Here is a 25,448-nt window from a genome sequence, read left to right as displayed (position 1 = left end):
AACTTTATGAAGTATATCTCTGTTTCACAGAGAAGAAAGCGAGGCTCACTGAGGTAACGTTCCCAAAGTCACACAACTGGTAGTAGCAGAGGTGGGATCTGAACACATATCTCTGGATGTTCTTAACCACATGCTATGTTGTCTTGTCATACCAAAAATATGGTATTATAATGACCTATTCAGTTATCTGCTTCCTCATTCATGAGTGAAAACTATCTAGTAAAATATTTGAGGAGCAGGATGATGTCTTTCATTTTCCACACCCCCTAAGTCTAGCTATCATATATACCAATTAATAGATACTCAACAAACTGCTACTAAATGAATGAATGAAAACATATCATTTGACTCCAATAACAACTGAGGTAAAGCAGTTACTATTAATTCCTGTATAGAAAGCTGATGTATGTTCATTTTAGAATGTTGCTAAAATGGTTTTGTCTTTAAGTTAAAGCATAACCATGCCAAAAAAAAAAAAAAAAAGTCATTGTGTGATCTAGTTTCTTCAACAAGGAAAAAGCAAAAAAATTATTTTTAATTATTTGCAAATGACTGATAACAGGTTTAATTTTCTGATGCCATCTGTGAGACAAAGACCTTCATGCTTTTTCTGGGGTCAAGAGTATAAATCAAAGAAGAAAAAGATTATCCAGTGAGAAAATGGCAATAAAACAAAAGCCTTAAGCAGAAAAGCTTTCAAAGAAGGTCAGCATACAGCTAAAGAAGAATTCCCCACTGTCTATGCCATGTGGTAGGCATGTCATAAGAAGATTTAGGTTAGATATAAAATACTGACAGCAGGGATATCTTGGCTTCGGTTATATGAACTGGACTAAATTTCTGTTCTTTTGCTTGATGAATTGGTAAAACGCTTATATACGGAAGAAGTATATACGGAAGTAAAATTATTATATATGGAAGAATTTCTGATGCAGATCTGTCATAATTATGGCTAAATGACTAGGTTATGGTAAGACAAATCTGGCCTAGACAAAAGAATGAACTTCTTGAGAGCCAGTGTCCTTAGATTCTGAAATTGTTATCCAGGGAGGTTATGTAATCATAGTCCTAATGAACATTAAGAATAGAAAAGATACTTGAAATATTTAAATAGAATCCTGTCTAGAATTTTCCAAGCCTCTTCTACCCCAATCCAAAACATATACACACACTATTTCACAGCAGCTGTTTTTGTCAAGTTGTTTTTAAGACAACAGTATTATATCTCAAGGGGAGAAAAAGCACATGCGAATAGAAACATACTAAAGAAACTATTAAACAGCTCAAAGGAAACTATTCTCACTAGTGGACTGTCACATAAACATTTCAGAAGTCCTAGTACTCTCCACTACAAAATAAACAGGAAATTCACCAGCAAGGGGCCCCTGCAGATATTGCATGGGCTCTCAAAGTCAAATACACTAATGATAAAAACTCTGAAAAATTAAGAAACACACAAAGAACAGAAAAAAATTATTTCCAGTATCCAAAGATAATTCTTAAATATCTTGGAATATTTTATTTTATTTTATTTTTTTTTTTTAAAGATTTTATTTATTTATTTGATAGAGAGATCACAAGCAGGCAGAGAGGCAGGCAGAGAGAGAGGAGGAAGCAGGCTCCCTGCTGAGCAGAGAGCCCGATGCGGGGCTCGATCCCAGGACTCCGGGTTCATGACCTGAGCCGAAGGCAGCGGCTTAACCCACTGAGCCACCCAGGCGCCCCGGAATATTTTATTTTAGTCTTTTTTTTTTTTCATCATCATTAGTGTTGCAAAAAGCTTTGTCACCATTGGGTCCATGGCTTGGGAAAAGTTCAGGGGTGTTTAAGAAGTTGTCTTGGGGGCACCTGGGTGGCTCAGTGGGTTAAAGCCTCTGTCTTCAGCTCAGGTCATGATCCCAGAGTCCTGGAATCTAGCCCCACTTTGGGCTCTCTGCTCAGCGGGGAGCTGCTTTCCTCTCTCTCTCTGCCTGCCTCTCTGCCTACTTGTGATCTCTCTCTCTCTCTGTGTGTGTGTGTCTGTCAAATAAATAAATAAATAAATAAATAAATAAATAAATAAAATCTTAAAAAAAAAAAAAAAAGCTGTCTTGAGGCAAGAGGCAGAGGCTTAGGCAGAAGTTTCAAGGGCAAGGGCATGCAAGAGTGCCCCTCAAAGGTCACTGGGCTACTATTTCACTTAGAATTTTACATTTCTGTTCATGAGAGAAATCAATGTGTAATGGTGCTTTCTTGTGATGTCCTTATCAGATTGGGATTAAGATTATGCTGGCCTCAGGGCGCCTGGGTAGCTCAGTGGGTTAAGCCTCTGCCTTCAGCTCAGGTCATGATCTCAGAGTCCTGGGATCGAGCCCCACATCGGGCTCTCTGCTCAGCAGGGAGCCTGCTTCCTCCTCTCTCTCTGCCTGCCTGTCTGCCTACTTGTGATCTCTATCTGTCAAATAAATAAATAAAATCTTAAAAAAAAAAAAAAGATTATGCTGGCCTCTACAATTATTTGGGAAGAACTGCCTGTTTTCCATTCTCTAGAATAGTTTATGTAAAACTTGGTATTGTTTTTTTTCCCTTGAATATTTGGTAAGGATCCCCCAGGGAAGACATTTGAGCCTATACCTGACCATAAATTTTTCTTTTTGGTAGGATTTTTAATAACTGATTTACTTTGGGGGCACTCAGTGGCTCAGTCGGTTGAACATTCAACTCATGATTTGGGCCCAGGTCATGATTTCAGGGTCGTTGGACTAAGCCCTGCATTGGGCTCCACGCTCAGCACCTAGTCTGCATGGGATTTTCTGTCCCTCTCCCTCTGTCCATTCTCCAGCATGCATGCCCTCTCTCTCTCTCAAATAAATAAATAAAATCTTTTTAAAAAATAACTGATTTACTTTAAGTGATATAGGATGAGTCAGATTTCTATTTCTTCTTGCATCCACATTTTTTTTAAAGGAATTTGTCTATTTCATCAAAATGATCAAATTTTTTTAGCATGGACTTGTTCATATGTCCTCTTATTATCATTAATGTCTCTAGGCTCTGCAGTAATGACTCATTTTTCATTCCTAAGATTGGCTTTCTCTCTTATCTTTTTCACTGATCAGTTAGAGTGGTATATCCCTGGCAAAACTAAATTTTCAAAGAACCAGTTGTTGGCTTTGTTGATTTTCTCCATTGTACATTTGTTTTCTATTTCACTGATTTCTGCTCTTTATGACTTCTTTTTGATTTGCTATTTTTTCCTAACTTCTTAAAGATGGAAAGCTACAACATTTATTTTTAGCCTTTTTACTTTTTCTGATAATTGCTCTAATTCCTTCTAATTCTGACAAATTTTGGTATGTTCTGTCTTCATTATTACTCTCTTCAAAGCATTTTCTAATAATTTCCATTGCAATTTTATCTTTCACTCAGAATTCTCTTAAGATGTACTGCTTACTGATTTTTAGCTTAACATCACTATAATCAGAAAACACACTCTGAAAAATAACCCAGGATATGATCAATCTTGATAAATGTGCTATTGACACATAAAAAGAATATACTCTCTCACTCTTCAGTGTTTTTATAAATGTTTTCATTTTCCTTGAGGAAATATCTAGCAGTAAAAAGCCTATGTCATGAGCTAGATGTGTATTTAAGTATTAAAACAAACTAAAGTTTTCCAAAGTGGTCATACTCTTTTCCACTTTCACTACCAATACATCAGTTATAACTCATCTACATCCTGGCCAACATTTGATACTGTTAAGTTCGTTGTCATCTTCTTCTTTTTTAAGCTATTCTAATGAGTACGAAGAGGTGTATCATTGTGTATCTACTGAGTTGCTATTTTGAGATTAAATTTGTCAACGCCTGACTTTCTAGTTTATACTATCTTATAGATTCAGTTCTCTGGTGAAATTCTCCATATCTTCATTATTTTCTTCATCTTTTCCTCTATTTACGTGAGTGTATTAATCAACTGTTTCAAAGTCCTTGTCTGCTAATACCAACATCTGTGTCACCTGTGAGTCTGCTTCTGTTGTCTCTTTCCCTCTTGGCTTTTGGTCATATGGTCCTATCTCTTGACATGCCTAAAAATTCTAACTGAATGCTGAATGTTGTTTTAAAAGAAATTTAGAGGATCCAAGTGATGTTATCTATGACAGAAAAGTTCACCCTTATCTCTGCTAGGCGGAAAATGCAGGGTTCATCACCTCAATGCAATCAGGCACTCAGCAGAATCAAGGCTGCTTTATAGTTTGGGTAAGGCTTATTCTACAGTTGGTTAGACCATCTTGTTAGTGTCGAACTCTCCATGTTCCTGTAGAACTCTTTGGTGTCTTGTTGACTGAAAGCCTGGTATATTCACTGGGTCTTATCTCCCCCCGCAACCCCCCCAACCTCATCCTGGTGGGTCCTGAACTCTATATGTACTATAAGATTATAGAAAATTTCTCTCTGCTTTCTAAAAGTTTTCAACTTAGACCCCTAGCCTTTTTTTTTTTTTTTTAAGATTGATTGATTGATTGGATAGAGCACAAGAAAGGGGAAGGAACAGAACTGGAGGGAAAAGCAGACTCCCTGCTGAGTGGAGAGCCCAACATGGGACTCAATCCCAGGACCCAAAGATCATGACCTGAACCAAAGGCTGAGGCTTAATTGACTGAGCCACCCAGGTGCCCCACCTTCAGCCTTCTTTATTGCACAAATTTAGACAGTGGCAAATGTCTTGAGACCCCCTCAAAGCGTTTGAGACCCCTCAAAGTCTCCAATTTTATTAATTCAGTGCCTGAAGACCAACAAAAGCACCTCCTAATTATCTATGACCCAGAAGCAGCTCTATGCTTGGTCCCAATTCATGCTGAAACAAATATTAAAAATTCCTAAAGAAATCTTTCGTTCTCACTGGTGCCAGAATTCTAGTTTTTTCTTTTAAGATTTTATTTATTTATTTGACAGACAGAGATCACAAGTAGGCAGAGAGGCAGGCAGAGAGAGGAAGGGAAGCAGGCTCCCCACTGAGCAGAGAGCTCGATGCAGGGCTCGATCCCAGGACCCTGGGATCATGACCTGAGCCGAAGACAGAGACTTTAACCCACTAAGCCACCCAGGCACCCCAGAATTCTAGTTTCTTATTTCCAAATATGTATAAGTCAGTCCTCACTTAATGTTCCACAGGCTTCTCACACTCAATGTCCTAAATTGAACCTGCTAGCTTTCTATCAAATCTAGTTCTTCTTTGGACATTACCTCCCTATGTTAATGATACTACCATTCACTTAGCTATCCAAAAATAAAGTTAGAAACTACCTTTGACCACTCTCTACACCAAACCCAACTGGTCACTGAGTCCTATGGATTCTATTTCTTAAATTTTATTAAATACATGCTCTCTGTTCCCAATGTTTCCATCATCGCCTACCTCAGCTACTAAAATAACTTAATAATTAACTAGACTCTTTGCCTGTTTTCTGTCTCTCCAGACCATTCTGTACTGCTATCAGAATGATCTTCCTAAAATACAAATCTGAGAAGACTTATGCCTTAAATTCTTACAACAGCCTTTTGATAGCCCCTCTGCCACTTCACTTGCACCCATTTATCCACCCCAAGTGCTCAGAGTTTCCCACACATAACTTATACTTTCATGCTATGTCCGTGACCATCTAGCAAATTCCAATTCATGCTTCAAGACCCAGCTTGAGTACTAACCCATCTATATATAAAGCCTTTCTTGACCTCCCTAGACTGTCTCCCTGTCTTACTTCTCATATAGCATTATAATTACTATTTTCATCTCCTTTCCTCCATTTGTCTGGCCTCCCTTGGTGCTCATCCTATTTCCCATCATCTTTATCACCATCATTATCATCATCACCACCACCATGGTCATAATAGGTACTATTTACCAGGATTTTATTAAATGCCAAATACTATGTTAAGTATTTTACATATATTTCTCCATTTAATTCTATCAATAACCTAGGAGACAGGGATTATAATCCTCATTTTATAATTAAAAATATTGAATCTCAGAGGTAAAGAAACATGCTAAAGGTTCCACATCTAATAAGTTGCAAATTCAAACCCAAGACTATTTGATTCCAAGCCTGTGCTATGAACCACTACTACCCGGCAACATGTTTACATTTAATATTCTCAGCATATAATGCAGTACCTGGCATGTGCCAGACTCTCTACAAATGTTTGACTGTTGAAAAATACCAAATGAAATAATATATGAAAGCCCTTCAAAATTATAAAACTCTGCATGAATACTATTATTTGCTTCCACTCTCCATTTAATGTTGATTTTTCTACTTCACCATCTTATTAGCTTCCCCAGTAAACACATATTTATCCATCTAGACCCAACTGAATGTAATAATTTCTCTAACTTTCCAGATGGAATCGGTAACCCCACTTCTGTATTCTCTGGGACTCTGTACCTATTTCTTCTATTGTAATAATTATACTACTTACTTGCATGCAATTGTGCCCCCATCCATTTTGGGTTATGAATTCCTCAAGAAAAGGAACCACATTTTATTTATCTTTGTAATGCCTATGTCAAAGATAATGCCTATGTCTACGACAGTCTCATATGAAAGTGCCAGATTAATGTTTGCTGAATAAATGCAGACTCACTCTCAAATGTGGATAAGAAGTGAAGTCCTTGCTTTCAAACCCACATATCCGCCCCCTGCTTTATTGAGAGATAACTGACAAAAATATTGTGTAACTTTAAGGTGTACTATATATACCAATGATTTCTTATATATATAGTATGAACTGATTACCATGATATTAGTTAATACTTTTATCACTCCACAGTTACCTTTTGTGTGTGTGATGAGAACATTTAAAATCTACTCTCAGCAAATTTCAAGTACTGTAGTGACAGTCACCACACTGTACTTTATTAGATCCCCAGGACTCCTTTATCTTATAACTAAAGTCTGCGGCCTTTTACCAATATCTCATACCCCCAACACATATCCCTCCCTGGTTCTGGCAAACACCAATCCACCCCTGTCTTAATGAGTTCATTTTTTTAGAGTTCCCATATAAGTAAGGTCATAAAGTACTTCTTTCTCTGATTTATTTTATTTAGCATAATACCTCAACATTCATTTATGTCAGAAATGGCAGGATTTTCCTTTTTCATAGCTGAATAATATACCATTATATATGTATCACATTTTCTTTATCCATTCATCTGCTGACAGACACTTAAGTTGTTTCCATGTCCTAGCTATTGTGAATAATGCTGCAATGAACATGGGGGTGCAAATACCTCTGTGAAACAGTGGTTTCATCTCCTTCACAAGTGGGATTTTGGGATCATAGAGCAGTTCTGTTTTTAATTTTTTGACAAATCTCCACACTGTTTTCCATAGTAACTGCACTAATTTACATTCCCACCAATAGTGTACAAGTTTTCCTTTTTTCTACATCCTTGCCAACACCTATCTCTTGTTTTTCATATAACAGCCATTCAAACAGGTGATAAGAGGTAGTATTTCATTACGGTTTTGATTTGCATTCCCCTGTTGATTAGTGATGTTGAGCAACTTTTCATGTACCTATTGGTCATTTGTATGTCTTTTTGGAAAAATGTCTATTTAGGTCCTTTGACCATTTTTTAAGTGGGCTGTTTGATTTGCTATTTTTTTTTTCTATTGAACTGTGTAAGTTCCTCATATATTCACCTTATTAGGTATATACTTTTCAAATATTTTCTCCCATCCCACAGGTTGTCTTTTCATTTTGTTGATCGTCTCCTTTGTTGTGCTGAGTGAAGTCTTCATTTGATATAGTCCCACTTGACTCTTTCTGCTTTGTAGCTTGTACTTACAACGTCATATTCAAAAATCATTGCCAAGACCAAAGTCAGGGAACTTAACTCCTTTGTTTTCTTCCAATAGTTTTAAAGGTTCAGGTCTTATGCTCAAGTCTTTAATTCATTTTGGGTAGATTTTTGATGTAGTAAGTTAGAGGCCACTTTCATTCTTTTGCATACGGACATCCAGTTTTCCCAACACCATTTATCAAAGAAACTATCCTTTTCCCATTGTATATTCTTGACTTCACTGCTATAAATTAACTGATTTATTTCTGGGCTCTTTATTCTGTCCCACTAATCTATGTATCTGTTTTATGTGACTACCATACTGTTCTGATTACTACAGCTTTGTACTATAGCTTGAAATCAGGAAGCATGATGCTTCCAGTTTTGTTCTACTTTCTCAAGATTTCTTTCACTGGGGCGCCTGGGTGGCTCAGTCACTTGAGCATCTAACCCATGATTTTCTCTTAGGTCATGATCTCAGGGTCATGGGATCCAGCCCTGCTTTGGTGGAAGCAGGGGGGTCCACACTCAGTGGGGAATCTGCTGGGGATTCTTTCTCTCCCTCTGCCCCTCCCCTATCATGTGCACGTGTGTGCACCTAAGTATGCACTCTCTCTCCCTCTCTCAAATAAATCTTTAAAAAGAAAAGATTTCTTTCACTATTCAGGGTCTTTTGTGGTTCCATACAGATTTTAGAATTTAGTATTTTTTTTCTTTTTTTTCCCTAAAGATTTATTTATTATTTATTTGAGAGACAGAATGAGAGAGAGAGCAAGAGCATGAGAGGGGGGAGGGTCAGAGGGAGAAGCAGGCTCCCCATTGAGCAGGGAGCCCAATGCGGGACTTGATCCTGGGACTCCAGGATCACCACCGGAGCAGAAGGCAGTCGCTTAACCAACTAAGCCACCCAAGCACCATAGCATTGTTTTTTCTATTTCTGCTTTAGAACTTTGATAGGAACTGCATTAACTCTGTATATTATTTGATATCATGAACATTTTAACAATACTAATTCTTCCAATTTATGAGCTTTCCATTTATTTGTGTAATCTTCAATTTCTTTCATCAATGTTTTGACTTTCAGTATACAGATCTTTCACTTCCTTAGTTAGATTTTTTCCTATGTATTTTATTCTTTTTGATGCTATTGTAAACAGGATTATTTTCTTAATTCATCTTTCTCATAGTTCATTGTTAGTATACAGAAACACAACTGATTGTTGTAAATTGATTGTATCCTGAAAAATACAGGAATTACTGAATTCATTTATTAGTTCTAAAAAGTTTTTGGTAGAGTCTTTAGGGTTTTCCAAATATAATATCATGTCTTCTGCAAACAGTTACAGTTTCATTATTCCTTTCTAATTTGGATACCTTTTATTTCTTTTTCTCTTAAATGCTCTGGCTAGGATGAATATAAGTGATGAGAGTAGGCATCCTTGTTTTGTTCTGACCTTAAAAGAAAAGATCTTTTCTCTTCTTTTTTTTTTTAAGATTTACTTGAGAGAGAGTGAGAGCACACTTGTGAGTTGGGGGAGGGGAAAAGGAAGAGAATCTTCTAGCAGACTCCCCACTGAGCATGGGTCCTACAGAGACTCGATCTCAGGAGCCATGAGATCATGACCTGAGATGAAACCAGAAGTCAGACACTTCAGTGACTGAGCCACCCAGGCAACCTATGATTTCCGCTTTTCACTGTGCAGTGTGATAGCTGTAGGTTTGTCATGAAGGGATTTACTATGCTGAGATACATTCCCTCTGTATCAGTTTGTTGAAGAGTTTTTATCAAAAATAGATATTGAATTTTCCCAAATGCTTTTTCTGCATCTATTAAGATGATCACATGATCTTTATGCCTCATTTTGTTAATGCAGTTGTATCATATTGATTGATCTATAGTGGCTGAACCTTCCTTGCATCCTTGGAATAAATCCCACTTGATCCTGGTATAGGATCCTTTTAATGTACTGTTGAATTCAGTTTGTTAATATTTTGTTAAGACTTTTTACATCAATGTTCATCAGGGATACTGACCTGTAATTTTCTTTTCCTGCATGGACCTTGTCTGGTTTTGGTATCAGGGTAGACCTTGTAATGAGTTGGAAAGTGTTCCCTTCTCTTCAGTTTTTTGGAAGAATTTAAGGACTGGTGTTAATTCTACTTTAAATGTTTAGTAGAATTCACCAGTGAAGCCAGGTCCAGGACTTTTGTTTCTTGGGAAGTTTTTGATTACTGATTCAAACTCCTTACTTGCAATTGGTCTGTTTAGATTTTCTATTTCTTCATATTTCAGTCTGGATAGGTTGCACATTTCCAGAAATTCATCCTTTTATCTTTCTAGGTTGCCCAATCTAGGAGTTTCTATGGTATCAGCTGTAATGTCTCCTCTTTTGTTTATAATTTTATTTGCTTTTCTTTTTTTTTTTTTTCCTTTCCCTTGGTTAATCTAGCTAAGCATTTCAATTTTGTTTATCTTTTCAAAAAACCAACTCTTAGTATCATTGATCTTTTCTATTTTTTTTTCTATTCTCTACTTATTTCTGCTATAATCTTTATTATTTCCTTCCTTCTGATTAACTTTGGGCTTAGTTTGCTCATCTTTTTCTAGTTCCTGAGTTGTAAGATTAGGTTATTTATTTGAGATCTTTTTTCTTTGAAGGCATCTTGTACATATAAACTTTTTTCTTAGAGCTGCTTTTGCTGCATACCATATGTTTTGGTATGTTGTGTTTCCATTTTTGTTGTCTAAACATTTTATTTCTCCTTTATTTCTTCTTCGATCCATTGGTTGTTCACAAGTGTGCTACTTGATTTTCATGTATTTGTGAATTTTCAATTTTTCTTCATTACTGATTTCTACTTTCATACCAATGTGTTTGGAAGAGATACCTGATCTAATTTCAGTCTGCTTGAATTTGTTAAGACTTGGGTTGAGGCCTATGTGGCATATGATCTACCTTGAAGAATGTCCTGTGTGTTCCTGAGAAGAAAGTGTGTTCTGCTGCTGTTACACAGATTGTTCTGTATATGTCTGTTAGGTCCATTTGGTCTTTAAGGTTGTTCAAAACCAATGTTTCCTTATTAATTTTCTGTTTGGATGATCTATCCATGGTTTAAGGGAGGATACTAAAGTCTCCTACTATTATTGTACTGCTGTTTATTTCTCCTTTCAGTTCTGTTAGTATTTGCTTCACGTTTAGGTACTCTGTACATGTGCTGCCAAAGCGAGCACTATGTTTAAATACTCTGATGTTGGGTGCATAAATGTTTATAATTGTTAAATCATCCTGATAAACTTACCCCTTTATCATTATATAATGATCTTCTTTGTCTATTGTGACGCTTTCAACTAAAATCTATTTTGTCTGATATAAGGATAGACACTCCCACGCTACTTTGGTGCTCATTTGCATGGAGTATCTTTTTCTATCCCTTCACTTTCAGCCTATATGTGTCCTGAAAGCAAAAGTGAGTCTCTCCTAGGCATCATTTCTCTCTTAAGACAGTGCAGTATTGACAAAAGAATTGACAAATAGGTCAGTGGAACAGAAGAGAGAGCCCAGAAATAGACCTGCATAAATATAGTTAACTGAGCTTTGACAAAGGAGCAAAAGCAATACAATGGAGCAGAGATAGTCTTTTCAACAAATGGGGTAGAACAGCTGTGCAGAAAAATGAATCCAAACACAGACCTTGCACCCCTTATAAAAATTAACTCAAAATGGATCACTGAACTAAATGTAAAACACAAAATGATAAAATTCTTAGAAGATAACACAAAAGGAAATCTAGGTGAGGGCCTGGGTGGTTCAGTCGGTTAAGCACTTGCCTTTGGCTCAGGTCATGATCCCAGGGTCCTGAGATCCAGCCCGGCTCCCTGCTCAGTGGGGAATGTGTTTGTCCCTTTCCCTCTGCCCCTCCCCCATTCCCCACTCATGCTCTCTCTATCTCACGCTCGCTCTCAAATAAATAAAATCTTAAAAAAAAAAAAAAAAGAGAGAGAGAGAGGCACCTGGGTGGCTCGGTCATTGAGCATAAGCCTTTGGCTCGGGTCATGATCCCAGGGTCCTAGGATCAAGCCCCACATCAGGCTCCCTGCTTAGCAGGGAGCCTGCTTCTCCCTCTCCCACTCCCCCTGCTTGTGTTCCCTCTCTCACTGTGTCTCTCTATGTCAAATAAATAAAAATCTTAAAAAAAAAAAACAAACTAGGTGACTTTGAATATGGCAATAATTTTTTAGGTACAATACCTAAGGCATGATACATTAAAAAAAAATAATTGCAAGCTGGACTTCATTAAAATTAAAATCTTTTGCTCTTCAGAAGACAGTGTCAAAAGAATGAAAATTAAAGCCACAGATGAGGGAAAGTATTTGTTAAAAAAAAAAAATTGATAAAGGACTATTATCCAAAACTACAAAGAACTCTTAAAATTTAAGAATAAGAAAATAAATAACCCAATTAAAAAATGAGCCAAAGACCTAAACAGATACCTCACTAAAGAAAAGGTACAGATGGCTAATAAGCAAATGAAAAGATGCTCCACATCCTATGTCATTAGGGAATTGCACATTGAAACGAGATACTATTACACAACTGTTAGAATGGCCAAAACCCCAAAAAATGACAACACCAAATGCTGGAGAAGATTTGGAGCAACAGGAACTTTTGTTCATTGCTCACAGAAATGCAAAATGGTACAGCCACTTTGGAATAAAATTTGGCAGTTCCTTTCAAAAGTAAACGTATTCTTACCATTTTATCTAGCAAACATACTACTTGGTATTTACCCAAATGAGGTGAAAACATACACCCACATGAATCTTGCACATGGATATTTAAAGCAGCTTTATTTATAACTGCCGTATCTTTGAAGAAACCAAGATTCCTTCAACTGTAATACAACCAGACAACAGAATATTACTCCACACTGAAAAGAAATGAGGGCACCTGGGTGGATCGGTCGGTTAAGCGACTGTCTCTGCTCAGGTCATGATCCTGGAGTCCCGGGATGGTGTCCCGCATTGGGCTCCCTGCTCGGCACGGAGTCTGCTTCTCCCTCTGACCCTCCCCTGTCTTGTGCTCTCTCTCTCTCAATAAATAAATATAAATCTTAAAAAAAAAATGAGCTGTCAAACCATGAAAAGGTATTAGAAGAAATTTAAATGCATTTTACTAAGTGGAAGATTAACAATTTGAGAAGGCTATATATTTTATACCCACTATATGATATTCTGGAAATGGCAAAACGATGGAGACAATAAAAAAATTAGTAGTTGCCATAGGCTGGGAGGAATGATGAACAGGTGGAGCACGAAGCATTTTTAGGGCAGTAAAATGATTCTGTATATTATATTATGTGGATACAAGTCATTATCCATTTGTCAAAATCTGGAAGAATATATAACACCAAGAGTGGATCCCAAAACTGGGAAAGGAGACAAACCTTAAGAGACTCTTAATCTCAGGAAACAAGCTGAGGGCTGCTGGAGGGGAGGATGGTGGGAGGGATAGGGTGGCTGGGTGATGGACACTGGGGAGGGTATGTGCTATGGTAAGTGCTGTGAGTTATGTAAGACTAATGATTCACAGACCTGTCTGTACTCCTGAAACAAATAATACATTATATGTTAATATATTAAGTGCATCCCAAAGTAAAATATGGATTAGAGTGTGTTAATGGAGGTTCACCAGTTGTAACAACTGTACCACTGTGATTCAGGATGTTGACAGTAGAGGAGACAGTCCATGTATAACATAAGGGGGTAAATAAAACTCTCAGTACTTTCTGCTTAATATTGCTGCAATCCTACAACTTTTCAAAAAAAAAAAAAAAGTCTATTAAAAAAAACCATAGCTCTTAACTACCTTTCATACTTCTATCCAGATAAAAAACAGTTTACACTATGGATCAGAAGCCAAAACCACCTGATTATTTCTAAAACTTAGCTTTCAAAATCATCTTAACTGGTAATTTAAAGCTCACATTAAGGATCAAAGAACTTACTTTTCAACTTTCTTCTGATGTTCTTTTTGCCTTTGTTGTTCTTTTACTTGTTCCCTTTCAATATCCATGAAAAGTCGTCTATACCTCAGGTATTGCTTTTGACGCTAAAGGAAAGAAGTTGAAAATGTTAAGATTCTACTCTGAGGACTTTCCAAGGAAGGAAAATAACCTTGTGCCATATATAAAACTAGATGAAACAAAAGACACACGGAATTAAGTCCTTAATTTCCTTCTATTTTATGGTGACCTAGAATAATATCATATACAGAAAAAGTTTTATATTCTCAAGCACATAGCTATTCAATAGTACAGACAAATCAGAGAAATAAGAACTAATTTAGTTTGCCCTTAGTCCAGTCCTTTGTCAACAGTATTTGAGGAAATGACTGCATTTGGTAAGATATATTACTATATTTACTCTGTGTTACCAAGTAATAAGTACCTTAGAAGCAGGGCCAAAGGAAGAATGGGAGAGGTATTTTATAAAAGAACAATAGTCACTTTAAATTTACAAAATTAAAACCACATCACAAAAGAATACTCTAAGCCTAGCCTCATATGGTAGGAAAGAGGGAAGAAAGACTGAGGAATATCTGAGCGCCAGACTTTCAAAGGGAACAAGTATAGGGGCGCCTGAGTGGCTTAGGCAGTTAAGCATCCGATCTTGATTTCAACTCAGGTCATGATCTCAGGGTTGTAATATCAAGGATCACACTGGGTTCCTGCTAGGTATGAGCCTGCTTGGGATTCTCTCTCTGCCCCACCCCTGGTCTCCCAAAGAAAGGGAACAAGTATAATAAAAGCAAGTGCTATACAGCAATGTCCACAATAGCCAAACTATGGAAAGAACCTGATGTCCATCAACAGATGAATGGATAAAGAAGATGTGGTATATATGCACAATGGAATACTATGCGGCCATCAATAAGAAATGAAATCTTGCCATTTGCGACGAAGTGGATGGAACTAGAGGGTATTATGCTTAGCGAAATAAGTCAATCAGAGAACGACAACTATCATATGATCTCCCTGATATGAGGAAGTGGAGATGCAATGTGGGGGGTTTGGGGGGTTGGAAAAGAATAAATGAAACAAGATGGGATTGGGAGGGAGACAAATCATAAGAGACTCTTAATGTCACAAAACAAACTGAGGGGAGCAGGAGGGAGGGGGGTAGGGAGAGGGTGGTGGGGTTATGGACACTGGGGAGGGTATGTGCTATGGTGAATGCTGTGAAGTGAGTCACAGACCTGTACCCCTGGGGCTAATAATACATCATATGTTTATAAAAAATTTTAAAAATTAAAAAAAAAAGCAAGTGTTATTGCCCTTTGGGTTTATGCTCTGGGTTTATATATTCTCTTTTAAGGACAAAAGCTACTTAAAGGGCACTAATGTACACATGGACATGTTTTTGCCCTTTGAGTAGCTTATATCCTTTTGGTAAAAATTATTAAAAGTCTAATAGCTGGTTCTTAATATTGAGGCCATCACAAGCATCAGTGGTAATTTTTTTTAAAAACACAGATTCCCCAAACCTACCTTTTAATATACTGATCCGTATATCTGTTTGGGTTCAGGTATTTGTATTTTTAAAAGAGCTCCACAACTGATTCTGGCACATCGTCAGTGTTAAAAACTATACAATGGAGTATTATGCCTCCATCAGAAAGGATGAATACCCAACTTTTGTATCAACATGGACGGGACTGGAGGAGATTATGCTGAGTGAAATAAGTCAAGCAGAGAGAGTCAATTATCATATGGTTTCACTTACTTGTGAAGCATAAGGAATAACACCGAGGACATTAGGGGAAGGAAAGGAAAAGTAAAATGGGGGAAATTGGAGGGGGAAATGAATCATGAGAGACTGTGGACTCTGTGAAACAATCTGAGGGTTTTGGAGGGGAGGGGCGTGGGAGTTAGGTGAGCCTGGTGGTGGGTATTATGGAGGGCACGTATCACATGGAGCACTGGGTGTGGTGCATAAGCAATGAATCTTGGAACACTGAAAAAGTAAAATTAAATTAAAAAAAAAAAAAAACTGTTGGCTTAACCCAACTTTAGATTGAGAAGGGAAAAAAAAGGAAGTCATGAGTTAAAACCTTTCCTTTAAGTTATTGTGACAAATGCACACTAATGGAAAAAATTCACTAGGATCAGATATCTGATTTCACATCAAGGTATCCCAAATCCTAGAAGTTTGAAAGAAAAGTTCAACATATTATAATGACTCAAGTAACTTCTTTCCTTTATCCATGGAATTTGTAGTATTGGTTCTTAATGTGTAAGAACATAGTAAATCCTTCCCAATTTCATATATACTATTATAGTAGAAATACTAATATAGTAGAAATTTCAAAAGAAATTAACATTACATACCTCTCTCTTGTCTTCTTCCTGATCTACTCCAGACTGGAGTGTCAGTGGAATTTGAAATTCAGTGTTTGATCTTGATTGATATTCATCATAAACCTGTTAGAAGTACAGTCACACAAAGTAACAAAATCGGCAAAAGCAAGCCCTGTATGTGCTTTTGATATGTTTACCTATTGTTTCTTTTCTCCTGCAACTTGGACCTCAACTGGATAAAGACAAGCAAATAAAAAATCAATTAAATAAAATAAATTTAAAAAGAATGAAAGAAGCAGATTCAGAAGGAATAAACCAAATAAAAAATAATAAACCAAAGAAAATGAATCAGGTCAAAAACATGGATGATTAATAACAAATAAAAATGTTCAGAATGAAAGTTCTTCTAAAGTGGTCACTTAAAATCACTCTGAGTATACTTAGGACTGAATCCAGGATATAAAGCCAGATCCCTTATTATTTCAAAGCTGTAATCATTTTCAATTTATACAACTCTTTTGGTGGGTATGAGTCCAAATAAGAACCTAAAAACATTATAACATCAACTGACATGAAAGTGAGAAAACTGGAGCTAACTTTCCCCCATATTACTAGGAAAGATTTACAACATAACAGTATACCTACTTTGTTATGGGTCAAATTATGATCTCTAACTTTTAGAATGAAAGCTCAATATTACTTTTTTTAGCTTAAAAGTTATGTATCTTTTAGCAAAGTTGCAGGATATAAGGTAAGTATACAAAAATCTATTGTATTTCTTTATACTTATAAATAACAATCCAAAAATGAAATTAATGGAAAAATCCATTTAACATACCACCAAAAACTTACAATAAAATTAACAAGGTTAGTGTAAATTTTATACTCTGAAACCTAAAAAACATTGTTGGAAGAAATTAAAGAAGGTCTAAATGAATGAAAAGACATGAAAGGACAGATAAGATGGCAGTACTCTTCAAACTGATCTACAGATTTAATGCAATCTCCATCGAAATGTCAGCTGACTTCTTTATAGAAGTTGACAGGGTGATCCTTAAATTCAAATGCAAGGGATAGCTAAGATGGTTTTGAAACAGAAGAGCATAGTTGGAGGAATCACTCTTCCCAATTTCAAAACTTACTACAAAGCTCAGTAATCAAGATAGTGTGGTATTGGTTAAGAACAGACTTAAAAAAAAAAAAAAAAGAATAGATCCATGGAACAGAACTGACAGTTCAGAAATAAACCATTATATTTACGATCAACTGATTTTTGGCAAGAGTCCTCAATGGCTAAGCATTTCAACAAATGGTGTTGGGACAACCGGATAGCCACATGCAAAAGAATGAAGTTCAATTCCTACCTTATACCACATATGAAAATTAACTCAAAATGGATCACAGACCTAAATGCAAGAGATATAAAATTCTTAGAGGAACACATAAGAATAAACCTTCATGATTCTGCCTTAGGTGGTTTCTTAGATATGACACCAAAAGCACAATCCAAAGAAGAAAAAGTAACTAACTTAGATGTCTTCAAAACTAAAAACTTTTGTGCTGCAAAGGAAACCATCAAGAAAACAAAAAGCCTACAAAATGGGAGAAAACATTTGTAAATCATGTAACTAATAAGGGACTTGTATGGAGAATATATTAAGAATTCACAAACTCAATAATCAAAAGACAAATAACTCAATTACAAATTGGGCAGATAACCTAATAAGCAGTTTTCCAAAGAATACAGATAGCCAATGAGCACATGAAAAGATGCCCGCTATTAACGAGCAGGAAAATATTAATCAAAAGCATGATGAGATACCACTTCACACCCATTAATTTAACTATAATTAAAAAGACTTAATTAAGTGCTGGTGAGGATGTAAAGAAATTAGAACCCTCATACACTGTTAGAAGGAATGAAAAATAGTGCAGCCACTTTGGAAAATAATTTGACAGTTCCTCAAAAGGTTAAACATAGAGTCACCCCATTCCTAGCAATTCCATTCCTTGATATACTCAAGAGAAATGAAAACACATATCCACAGAAAAACTTGGATGCTACTATTTATAGCAACATTACTCATAACAGCCAAGAAGTAGAAACAATCCAAATGTCCATCAATCGATGAGTGGAAAAAACGTGCTATATGCATAAAATGGAATGTCATCTAATGATAGGAATAAAGTCCTGCTATATGCTACAAGGTCAATGAACTTTGAAAACATTATGTTAAATGAAAAAAGCCAGTCACGAAAGGCCATATATTCCATAATGATCCCATTTATATGAAATGTCCAGAATAGGCAACTCTATAAGACAGAAAAATTGGTTAATGGTTGCCTAAGGTTGAGGGGTAGAGGAAAAAGGAATTGGCTGCTAATGAGTAAGGACTTTTGGGGTATGAAGAAAATGTTCTAATATTCACTGTGGCAAACTTCACACAACCCTTTGAATATACTAAAAACACTGCATCATATACTTTAAATAGGTTAATTATATAATATATAAATTATAGTCAATCCTCAATATTCCATACTCCTTACTTGTGAATTTGCCTGTTTACTATTATTTATTTGTAATTCCAAAATTAACACTTGTGATGCTTTTATGGTCATTTGCAGACATAGAGCTGTGACAAATTTGAGTCACCAGATATGCATGTTGCCAGCTGAGGCTGAACAATGGGATGCTCTGCTCTTTTTGTTTCAGACTTCAAACTGTAAACAGGTATTCTTTTCAAGGTCTTTTTAGTGCCAAGGTTTTTGCATCTTTTGTGCTTTTTTGCTGGAGATTTCACTATTTAAAATGGCTCCCAGGACCCCCGGGTGGCTCAGTCAGTTGAGCATCTAACTCTTGATTTCAGCTCAGGTCATGATATCAGGGTCCTGGGACAGAGCCCCAGATCCCATCAGGCTCTGATCTCAGTGGGTAGTCTGCCTGCAGATTTCTCTCCCTCTCCTTCTGCCCTTGTCCTGGCTCCCTCTCTTGTTCTCTCTCTCTAAAATACATAATCTTTTGTATTTTTTAAAAGATTTTATTTATTTATCTGACAGGGAGAGACACAAAGAGAGAGGGAAACACAGCAGGGAGAGGGAGAAGCAGGCTTCCTGCTGAACAGGGAACCCGATGCAGGACTCATTCCCAGGACCCTGGGATCATGACCCGAGCCGAAGGCAGACACTTAATGACTGAGCCACCCAGGTGCCTCCATTTAAAATACATCATCTTTTTTAAAGAAATAAAAATAAAAGACAGAATAAAAGAAAAGAAAAGAAAATGGCTCCCAGGCACAGTGTTGAAGTACTATCTAGTACTCTTAAGCATAAGAAGGCCTTGATACCTTATGGATAAAATACATGTATGAAACAAGCTCATTCAGGAATAAGTTACAGTGTTACTGGCTCTGAGTCCATGTTAATAAATCAACATTATGTATTAAATAGGTGTCTTTAAACAGAAATTCACATAAAACAAAGTTAGGTATTGATGAGTGACCAAAACATGATCAGGGGCTCGCAAAAAACGAACCCTGTATCTTCCCTAGGAACAGTGGTTTTGTATTCACTATTGCAATGTGAAAACTTTTTATAACTACCATGAATAACAAAAACAGACTGAACACAATCTGAAAATGATACATAGCAGGGACTGATGATAGTTATTTATGGAATTTGGGGTTATTTTTTCTTTTTGTTTGTGTTTACTTTTGCTTCAATAAAAATGGAAACATTTTCTGCTTTCAAAAAAGTAAGAAAAACTAGACTTTCAGCACTGGGCAAGGAGTAAGCTTACTATGGACCTCTCCGCCTCACTGATTCTAACTAAAGATTCCAGGAATTGTGGCCTGTGGTATCTGGAGAGTGTAGGGGTTGGGCATCCTGAGAAAGAATGAGCTAGAAAACTGGATTCCTTAAACCTGTGTATGAATTGGCATATGTCCCCAAATTACCCGAGTTGTGCATGCATGGGATGGACCTAAAGGAATATAATGAAGGCTATGAAAACTGACTAACGCTCGAGCCACTCTTCACGGAAGGTGAGAAAGAACTTACAATATAAACTTAACCAGGCTGATTGCCTGTTAGAACAAATAAACAAAAGATGCAACATTCTTCAGAGGATTTCAACAGAAGCCACAGTCTCACAATATAATATTCAAAACTGGACCCAGAAGAAAGGATGGCAAGAGAATCCAGAACATGGTCCAAGGACAGATAACTATTCTTCTGACATAGTAGGAATAGGTGAGAATGCCAAAAAAACAAATGGCTGAGGGAGTTAGTTCATGACGGCTTCTATTTTCTTCATAAAAGTCTGAGGGTATGGGGATGTAGCAAGAACTTTACAAAGTATTTAAGGTTTACTATTATTAGTGCGGGCCGCAGGAGAGAGAGCTGACAAAGGGCAAGCAAGAAAAATGCTAAGCAGCTATGACTATAAGCCCCAAGTATGACTGTGATCTAAATCTACACTATTAAAATGTTTTTTTTTCCAATAAGGCTGGATTATTTCAGGAGCCTACAAGGAGAAAGGACTGTCCCAAGGGATCGGGCTTGTATGGCAGAAGGACAACCAAGGCAGCGCACCCTCAAGCAAAGAGTCACTTAGGTATGCCTCTTCTGTGCTCAGTTAATACCCTATGCCCCCTCTACCATTAATTATGTTGCTTCATAATTATCTGCTTATGTGTCAGTCTCTCTTTTTTAGACTGTCTGAAATTTGAGTTCTGTGTCTGATTCACAACTGTATCTTTGATATTTAGCACCTAAACAATGGCTAACACCTAACGAGGCATTCAGTAAACATTTGATTGATTGACTAATTCAAAACATATTTAGCAAGAGACTATTAGGTACCAGGCACTGTACTATACAGGCTGCCGATACACTGGTAAACATATCAGGGGTGGTACCTCTCCTCATAAAGCTTACAGACCAGTGGAAAACATGTTAAATCAATGAATTATTACAAATTGTCTTGTGTACGGAGAAGGAAAGAGAATGCAAGGATAGAGAGAAACAAAACAGAGGAGACCTATTTTTGATAAGGTAGTCGGGACAGTCTTTTCCAAGGAGGTATTTATGTTGAAACCTGAAGGATGAAAAGTGACCAGCTTTGTGAAGAAAAAAGAGAAGAATATCCAGGCAAAGGAAAAGAACATTGCTACAGATCTGAGGTAGGAAAGAGCTTGGCACACTTCAGGATATATAAGTGACAATGTAGGATAAAACGTGACAGTGTACCTTTAGGCCAACCTCATAGAGACAAACTAAAAATTACAAAAGAGCTACAGTGTAGTCCTGAAAACCTCAGCCCAAATTCTACTTTGTCTTTATGCTCCTTTTCTTTTGCTCTTATAAAAGAGCCAAGAGGAAATGTCTCTTTATCTCTTTTATATATCCTAACAACACCGGTTGCCTGAAGGCTCTGTTGTTAAAATAACATAAAATCACAACACAGAAATTACTTGGACAGTGACAAATTCTAGTGGGAATATACCAGACTTCAGTTAAGCCATGGAGGCCAGATTGCTGTAACGTTTTCTTGAAAAACCACAGATCTTAACTCACTACATTGAAGCTCAGGCAATATAACCCGAATAAGCTCCAGCTTACATTCTGAACAGCTAATTTCTTGGTGATCCCATCTTATGCTCTAACAGCTTACTGACAGAGATCTAGGCCTGGCCACTGGATGGAAGAGCCTCCTGAGTCCTGTCCCTCAGAAACCACTCATTTCTTCCCCTCTCCTGCTATAAAAGACAATGGCCATCAGAAATACACCCCTTACAAAAGAACATACATATAAAATAGAATTTTTCCAATATCCGCGGTTTCAGTGAGAGCGCTAAAGTAATCCTGGGTCAGGATAAGTTTCACACACTATGAAATAAAACAAGAATCTGTTTTTTGCTTAGTCTTACCAATCCCAGCTCTGTATGTGCGTACAATCCTATCCAAATTCCATTACTCATACTCTACCTGTCTTTTGCTGGAAGCCTCTCTCTGGTGCTTGGCTGGCAGATGCTGATGGTCATCCAGAAGCAAATCCTCTCGCCATCTTTCAGCTGTCCCAACAGATGGCTGCCTTCTGAAGTATAAGCTCTAAAAAAAACCACAAAAGCAGTCACCAAAGTATATGAGCAGTGACATAATGCTAGTAAAAATACTGTAGACTGCAGTGATAGCCCTGACCTACTACTCTATACAGGTCTATTACAATAGTCTGATACATTATGGCATAAAAGTAGACATTACACTCCTTGCCACCATTATGGGTCGTATTCACAAGGCAGTCATAAGTTTCTTCATCTATAAAACAAGGATAATCACAGTATTTATCTCCCCAGATGATTGTGAGAATGAGAAATGAGACAATGGATACAAAGTTCTAGAACTCTTCTGGTTCTGGAAAGTGCTTACCAAATGCAAGCTGTTACTTCTATTATTAACAGGATTAAGAAGAGAACATTACCACAAGCAGCAGCAGCGGCAGTACTGTTGTTAGAAGTACAGCTCTGGCAAGCCCAGGTCAAACACTAACTGATTTACTTTCTGCTGCTTACTTTTCACCGCACTCTGCTCTATTGCTCCCCGGCTGAACCTGGATCCTAGATATCCTGAAAAACATACTCATGGCTCTCCGGAAGTAACTCCTTTCTCCATCTCTCATCTGTCACATTATGTAAGGCCTGCCCATAGTTCCTGTGCTAAAAGACAACGTCAACACTGAACATCAATTGTCAAAGCAGAAGCATCATGCCCAGGCAATGGTAAAAGCCTCAGTGAAGAGGCTGGAAGTAGTTTCCACAGGTCAGAATGGTATGAAACATCACAGAACTCGAGGACGGGATAGCTCTGCCCACTATTTACTGACCTTACCACTAAACCCGTAAGTAGTTACTGTATTTCCCTGTTAAACTTAAGCCAAAACCTAAGCAATTTATTCTCTGCTACTTATTCCTCCGTATACTCTGCTCTACTTATTCCCCAGAGAGGCAAGATCTTAAACACCGGGTGAAACATACTGATGGCACTCCAGAAGGAATTCTTCTTTCAATCTCCCATTTCTCATAAGATGAGGGTTGCTTGATATACTTGCTCTAAAGGAATAACAAAATAAAAAACTGTCTAAGCAGAAATGACTAGTGACAACTAATGACATCAGTGATAACTCCAAAATAATGATACTAGGCGAGGATAACATAACAGAGCTAGTGTGCAGGTGTGCCTGCATGTGTTAATACAAAATTCCCAAATAGAAATTAAAGTAGCAACGAAAATGTATAATGGATCCCAAGATACCTATCCCCCCAACTTCAATAATTAGCAATTTTTTTCCACCTGTCTCTTTTCCCACTTTTTTCCCCAGACTATTTTAAAGCAAATCCCAGATTATTCTGGTCCTTAGTTTTTTGTTTTGTTTTGTTTTGCATGGGGTAACTCTTTATTCAATAATACGCTTGGAAGAAATATTTTTGTATGCTGATAGCATTTTCCCAAGGTACAGCCAGGAAACAATCTTGTGTCATTTCTACGAGTACTCCTACTAGATGTCCCCAGTAACTCCATGCACAAACAGTAGCTGGCAGTGGTAAAGTTCAGAGAGCTCTGTGGCGGGAAACGGCTTGTTTTAATCCTTCCTCATTACTGGTGTGCAAACTGGTAGAGCAGAATGTTTGGTTTGATGTACTGCTTCAGATGGCCAAGAGGAGAAGCTCTTCAGTATTTATAAAGCCAAATGCAGAAAGTCAAATATGCTCCAGGATGTGAGTTTATGTAGAATGATCTACTGTTAACCAATCAATATTATACAAACCCTGTCTTTTGGCCAACCCAAACAACAGATATGCTTTCTCACCTGGACAGACTTTAGGTCTGGCACATTTTGAAATAACTGAAAATGTTAGGCTCTTTGCCTCACTCTAGAAGCTTTAATTCTATGTGGCCTACCTCTGAACTAGCTTGAGAAGCTTCAACCCAAATCTTAAGTCATTTCATTTCTGTTACTCTTTTAGGAAGGAAAGTCTTCCCCCTGTATTCTGCTCTACCTGTTCTCTAGGGGAAGCTCGGTCCCGGGTTTTAGGTTCAACATACTGAGGATACTCCAGAGGCAATTCATCACTCATTCTCTCTGCTCTCATAAAAGATGGCAGTTGCTTGACAAACATGTTCTAAAGGAATAAAGATAAAAAAGCAAACTGTCTGACCAGGGCAATAAGCTAATCATAGTATCGTAGGTTTCAACGAGAACTCCAGGGAAATGGTACCAGGTGAGGATAATCTGATACATTTTAACTTGAACAAGGATATAATACTTTCATTTTATGCCTTTTTTTTTTTTTTTTTTTTGAGGATGCAACAGTTTTAGCTCAACTCTGTAGACCTGAATTTTTAATCTTAAACTGTGGACAGAGTAGTCTGACAAACTCCCCATACGTTAAGTAATTTAGGATCTGCCACATCTTCCTACACTGTTCATATAGGGACAGCGTGTTCGTGGTTATACTATGTGGGATTTAGCAGAAGTTGTAGTATAATCTTAGTAAACTAAAATAGTTTGATTCTACAATAAGAATGTGAATGTGATTTATCAACCTTCTAAATGACAGAACTGATTTGACTGATAGAGTTCATCAGACCAGGGTCTTCTGCACCTGTTTCTATATTTCACGTTACCAATTATTGAGAATATATAAAATCCAGTTACTTTATCTCCTATTTATCTCCTTTTTATTCTGCTCTACCTGATCTCTGATGAAGGTCTGGTCCTGCAGTTTAGGAGGCAGATACTGATAACCTGCCAGAGAACAGTCTTCTCTTCCTTTTTCACTTGACACATCAGAATATGACTCCTTGAAGTGTACTTTCTAAAAGAAAACAAAAACACTAATTATAAGTTGTCCAGTAGGAATAATATGATAGTAGTAATACTACAGGCTTTATTGAGGGCCTTACAGTAATTTTTCTAACTCAAGACAATGTGAAATATGGAATAAAGCAGAAAGCCATACTTTTTGTCATTTACAAAGTCTAGCTGAGAACAACCTTTGCAAGTTCCAAACTAAAACCCTGAACAATTCAGTTCCTGTTGGTCTCTCTCCTTTTTTTCTGTTCTACCTTGTCCCTGGTAGAAGTCTGATCTTGATGCCTGGGTGGAAGATCCTGATGGACACCCAGAGGAAACGCCTCTCTCCCTCTTGGGCCTATCAAAATTGATGCTGGCTGCTTCAAACCGGTTTCCTAAAGAAAGAAC

General features: G+C 37.2%; 1 protein-coding gene across 4 annotated transcripts in view; it reads right to left on the bottom strand.

The window, feature by feature from the left end:
- The window catches only part of CCDC15 (coiled-coil domain containing 15), a 78,203-nt gene that overhangs the window by 32,625 nt on the left and 20,130 nt on the right, over positions 1–25,448 (bottom strand). For 2 of the 4 annotated variants that reach the window (XM_032868828.1, XM_032868830.1), the window contains 6 exons: positions 25,313–25,435; positions 24,940–25,062; positions 23,221–23,295; positions 22,175–22,297; positions 16,220–16,312; positions 13,838–13,941 (listed from right to left, as the gene is read on the bottom strand). In XM_032868828.1, coding sequence (XP_032724719.1) covers positions 13,838–13,941; positions 16,220–16,312; positions 22,175–22,297; positions 23,221–23,295; positions 24,940–25,062; positions 25,313–25,435 — 641 coding nt within the window. Of the gene's footprint in view, positions 1–13,837; positions 13,942–16,219; positions 16,313–22,174; positions 22,298–23,220; positions 23,296–23,674; positions 24,367–24,939; positions 25,063–25,312; positions 25,436–25,448 lie in introns of those variants that run through there. The other 2 variants (XM_032868829.1, XM_032868831.1) reach the window with 2 other exon arrangements.

This window comes from Lontra canadensis, unplaced genomic scaffold (assembly GCF_010015895.1).
Source record: "Lontra canadensis isolate GAN:19392208 unplaced genomic scaffold, GSC_riverotter_1.0 scaffold36, whole genome shotgun sequence".
NCBI lineage: Eukaryota > Metazoa > Chordata > Mammalia > Carnivora > Mustelidae > Lontra > Lontra canadensis.
The sequence above is the reverse complement of the archived record's forward strand: the minus strand, read 5'-3'. Positions and strand labels throughout refer to the sequence as shown.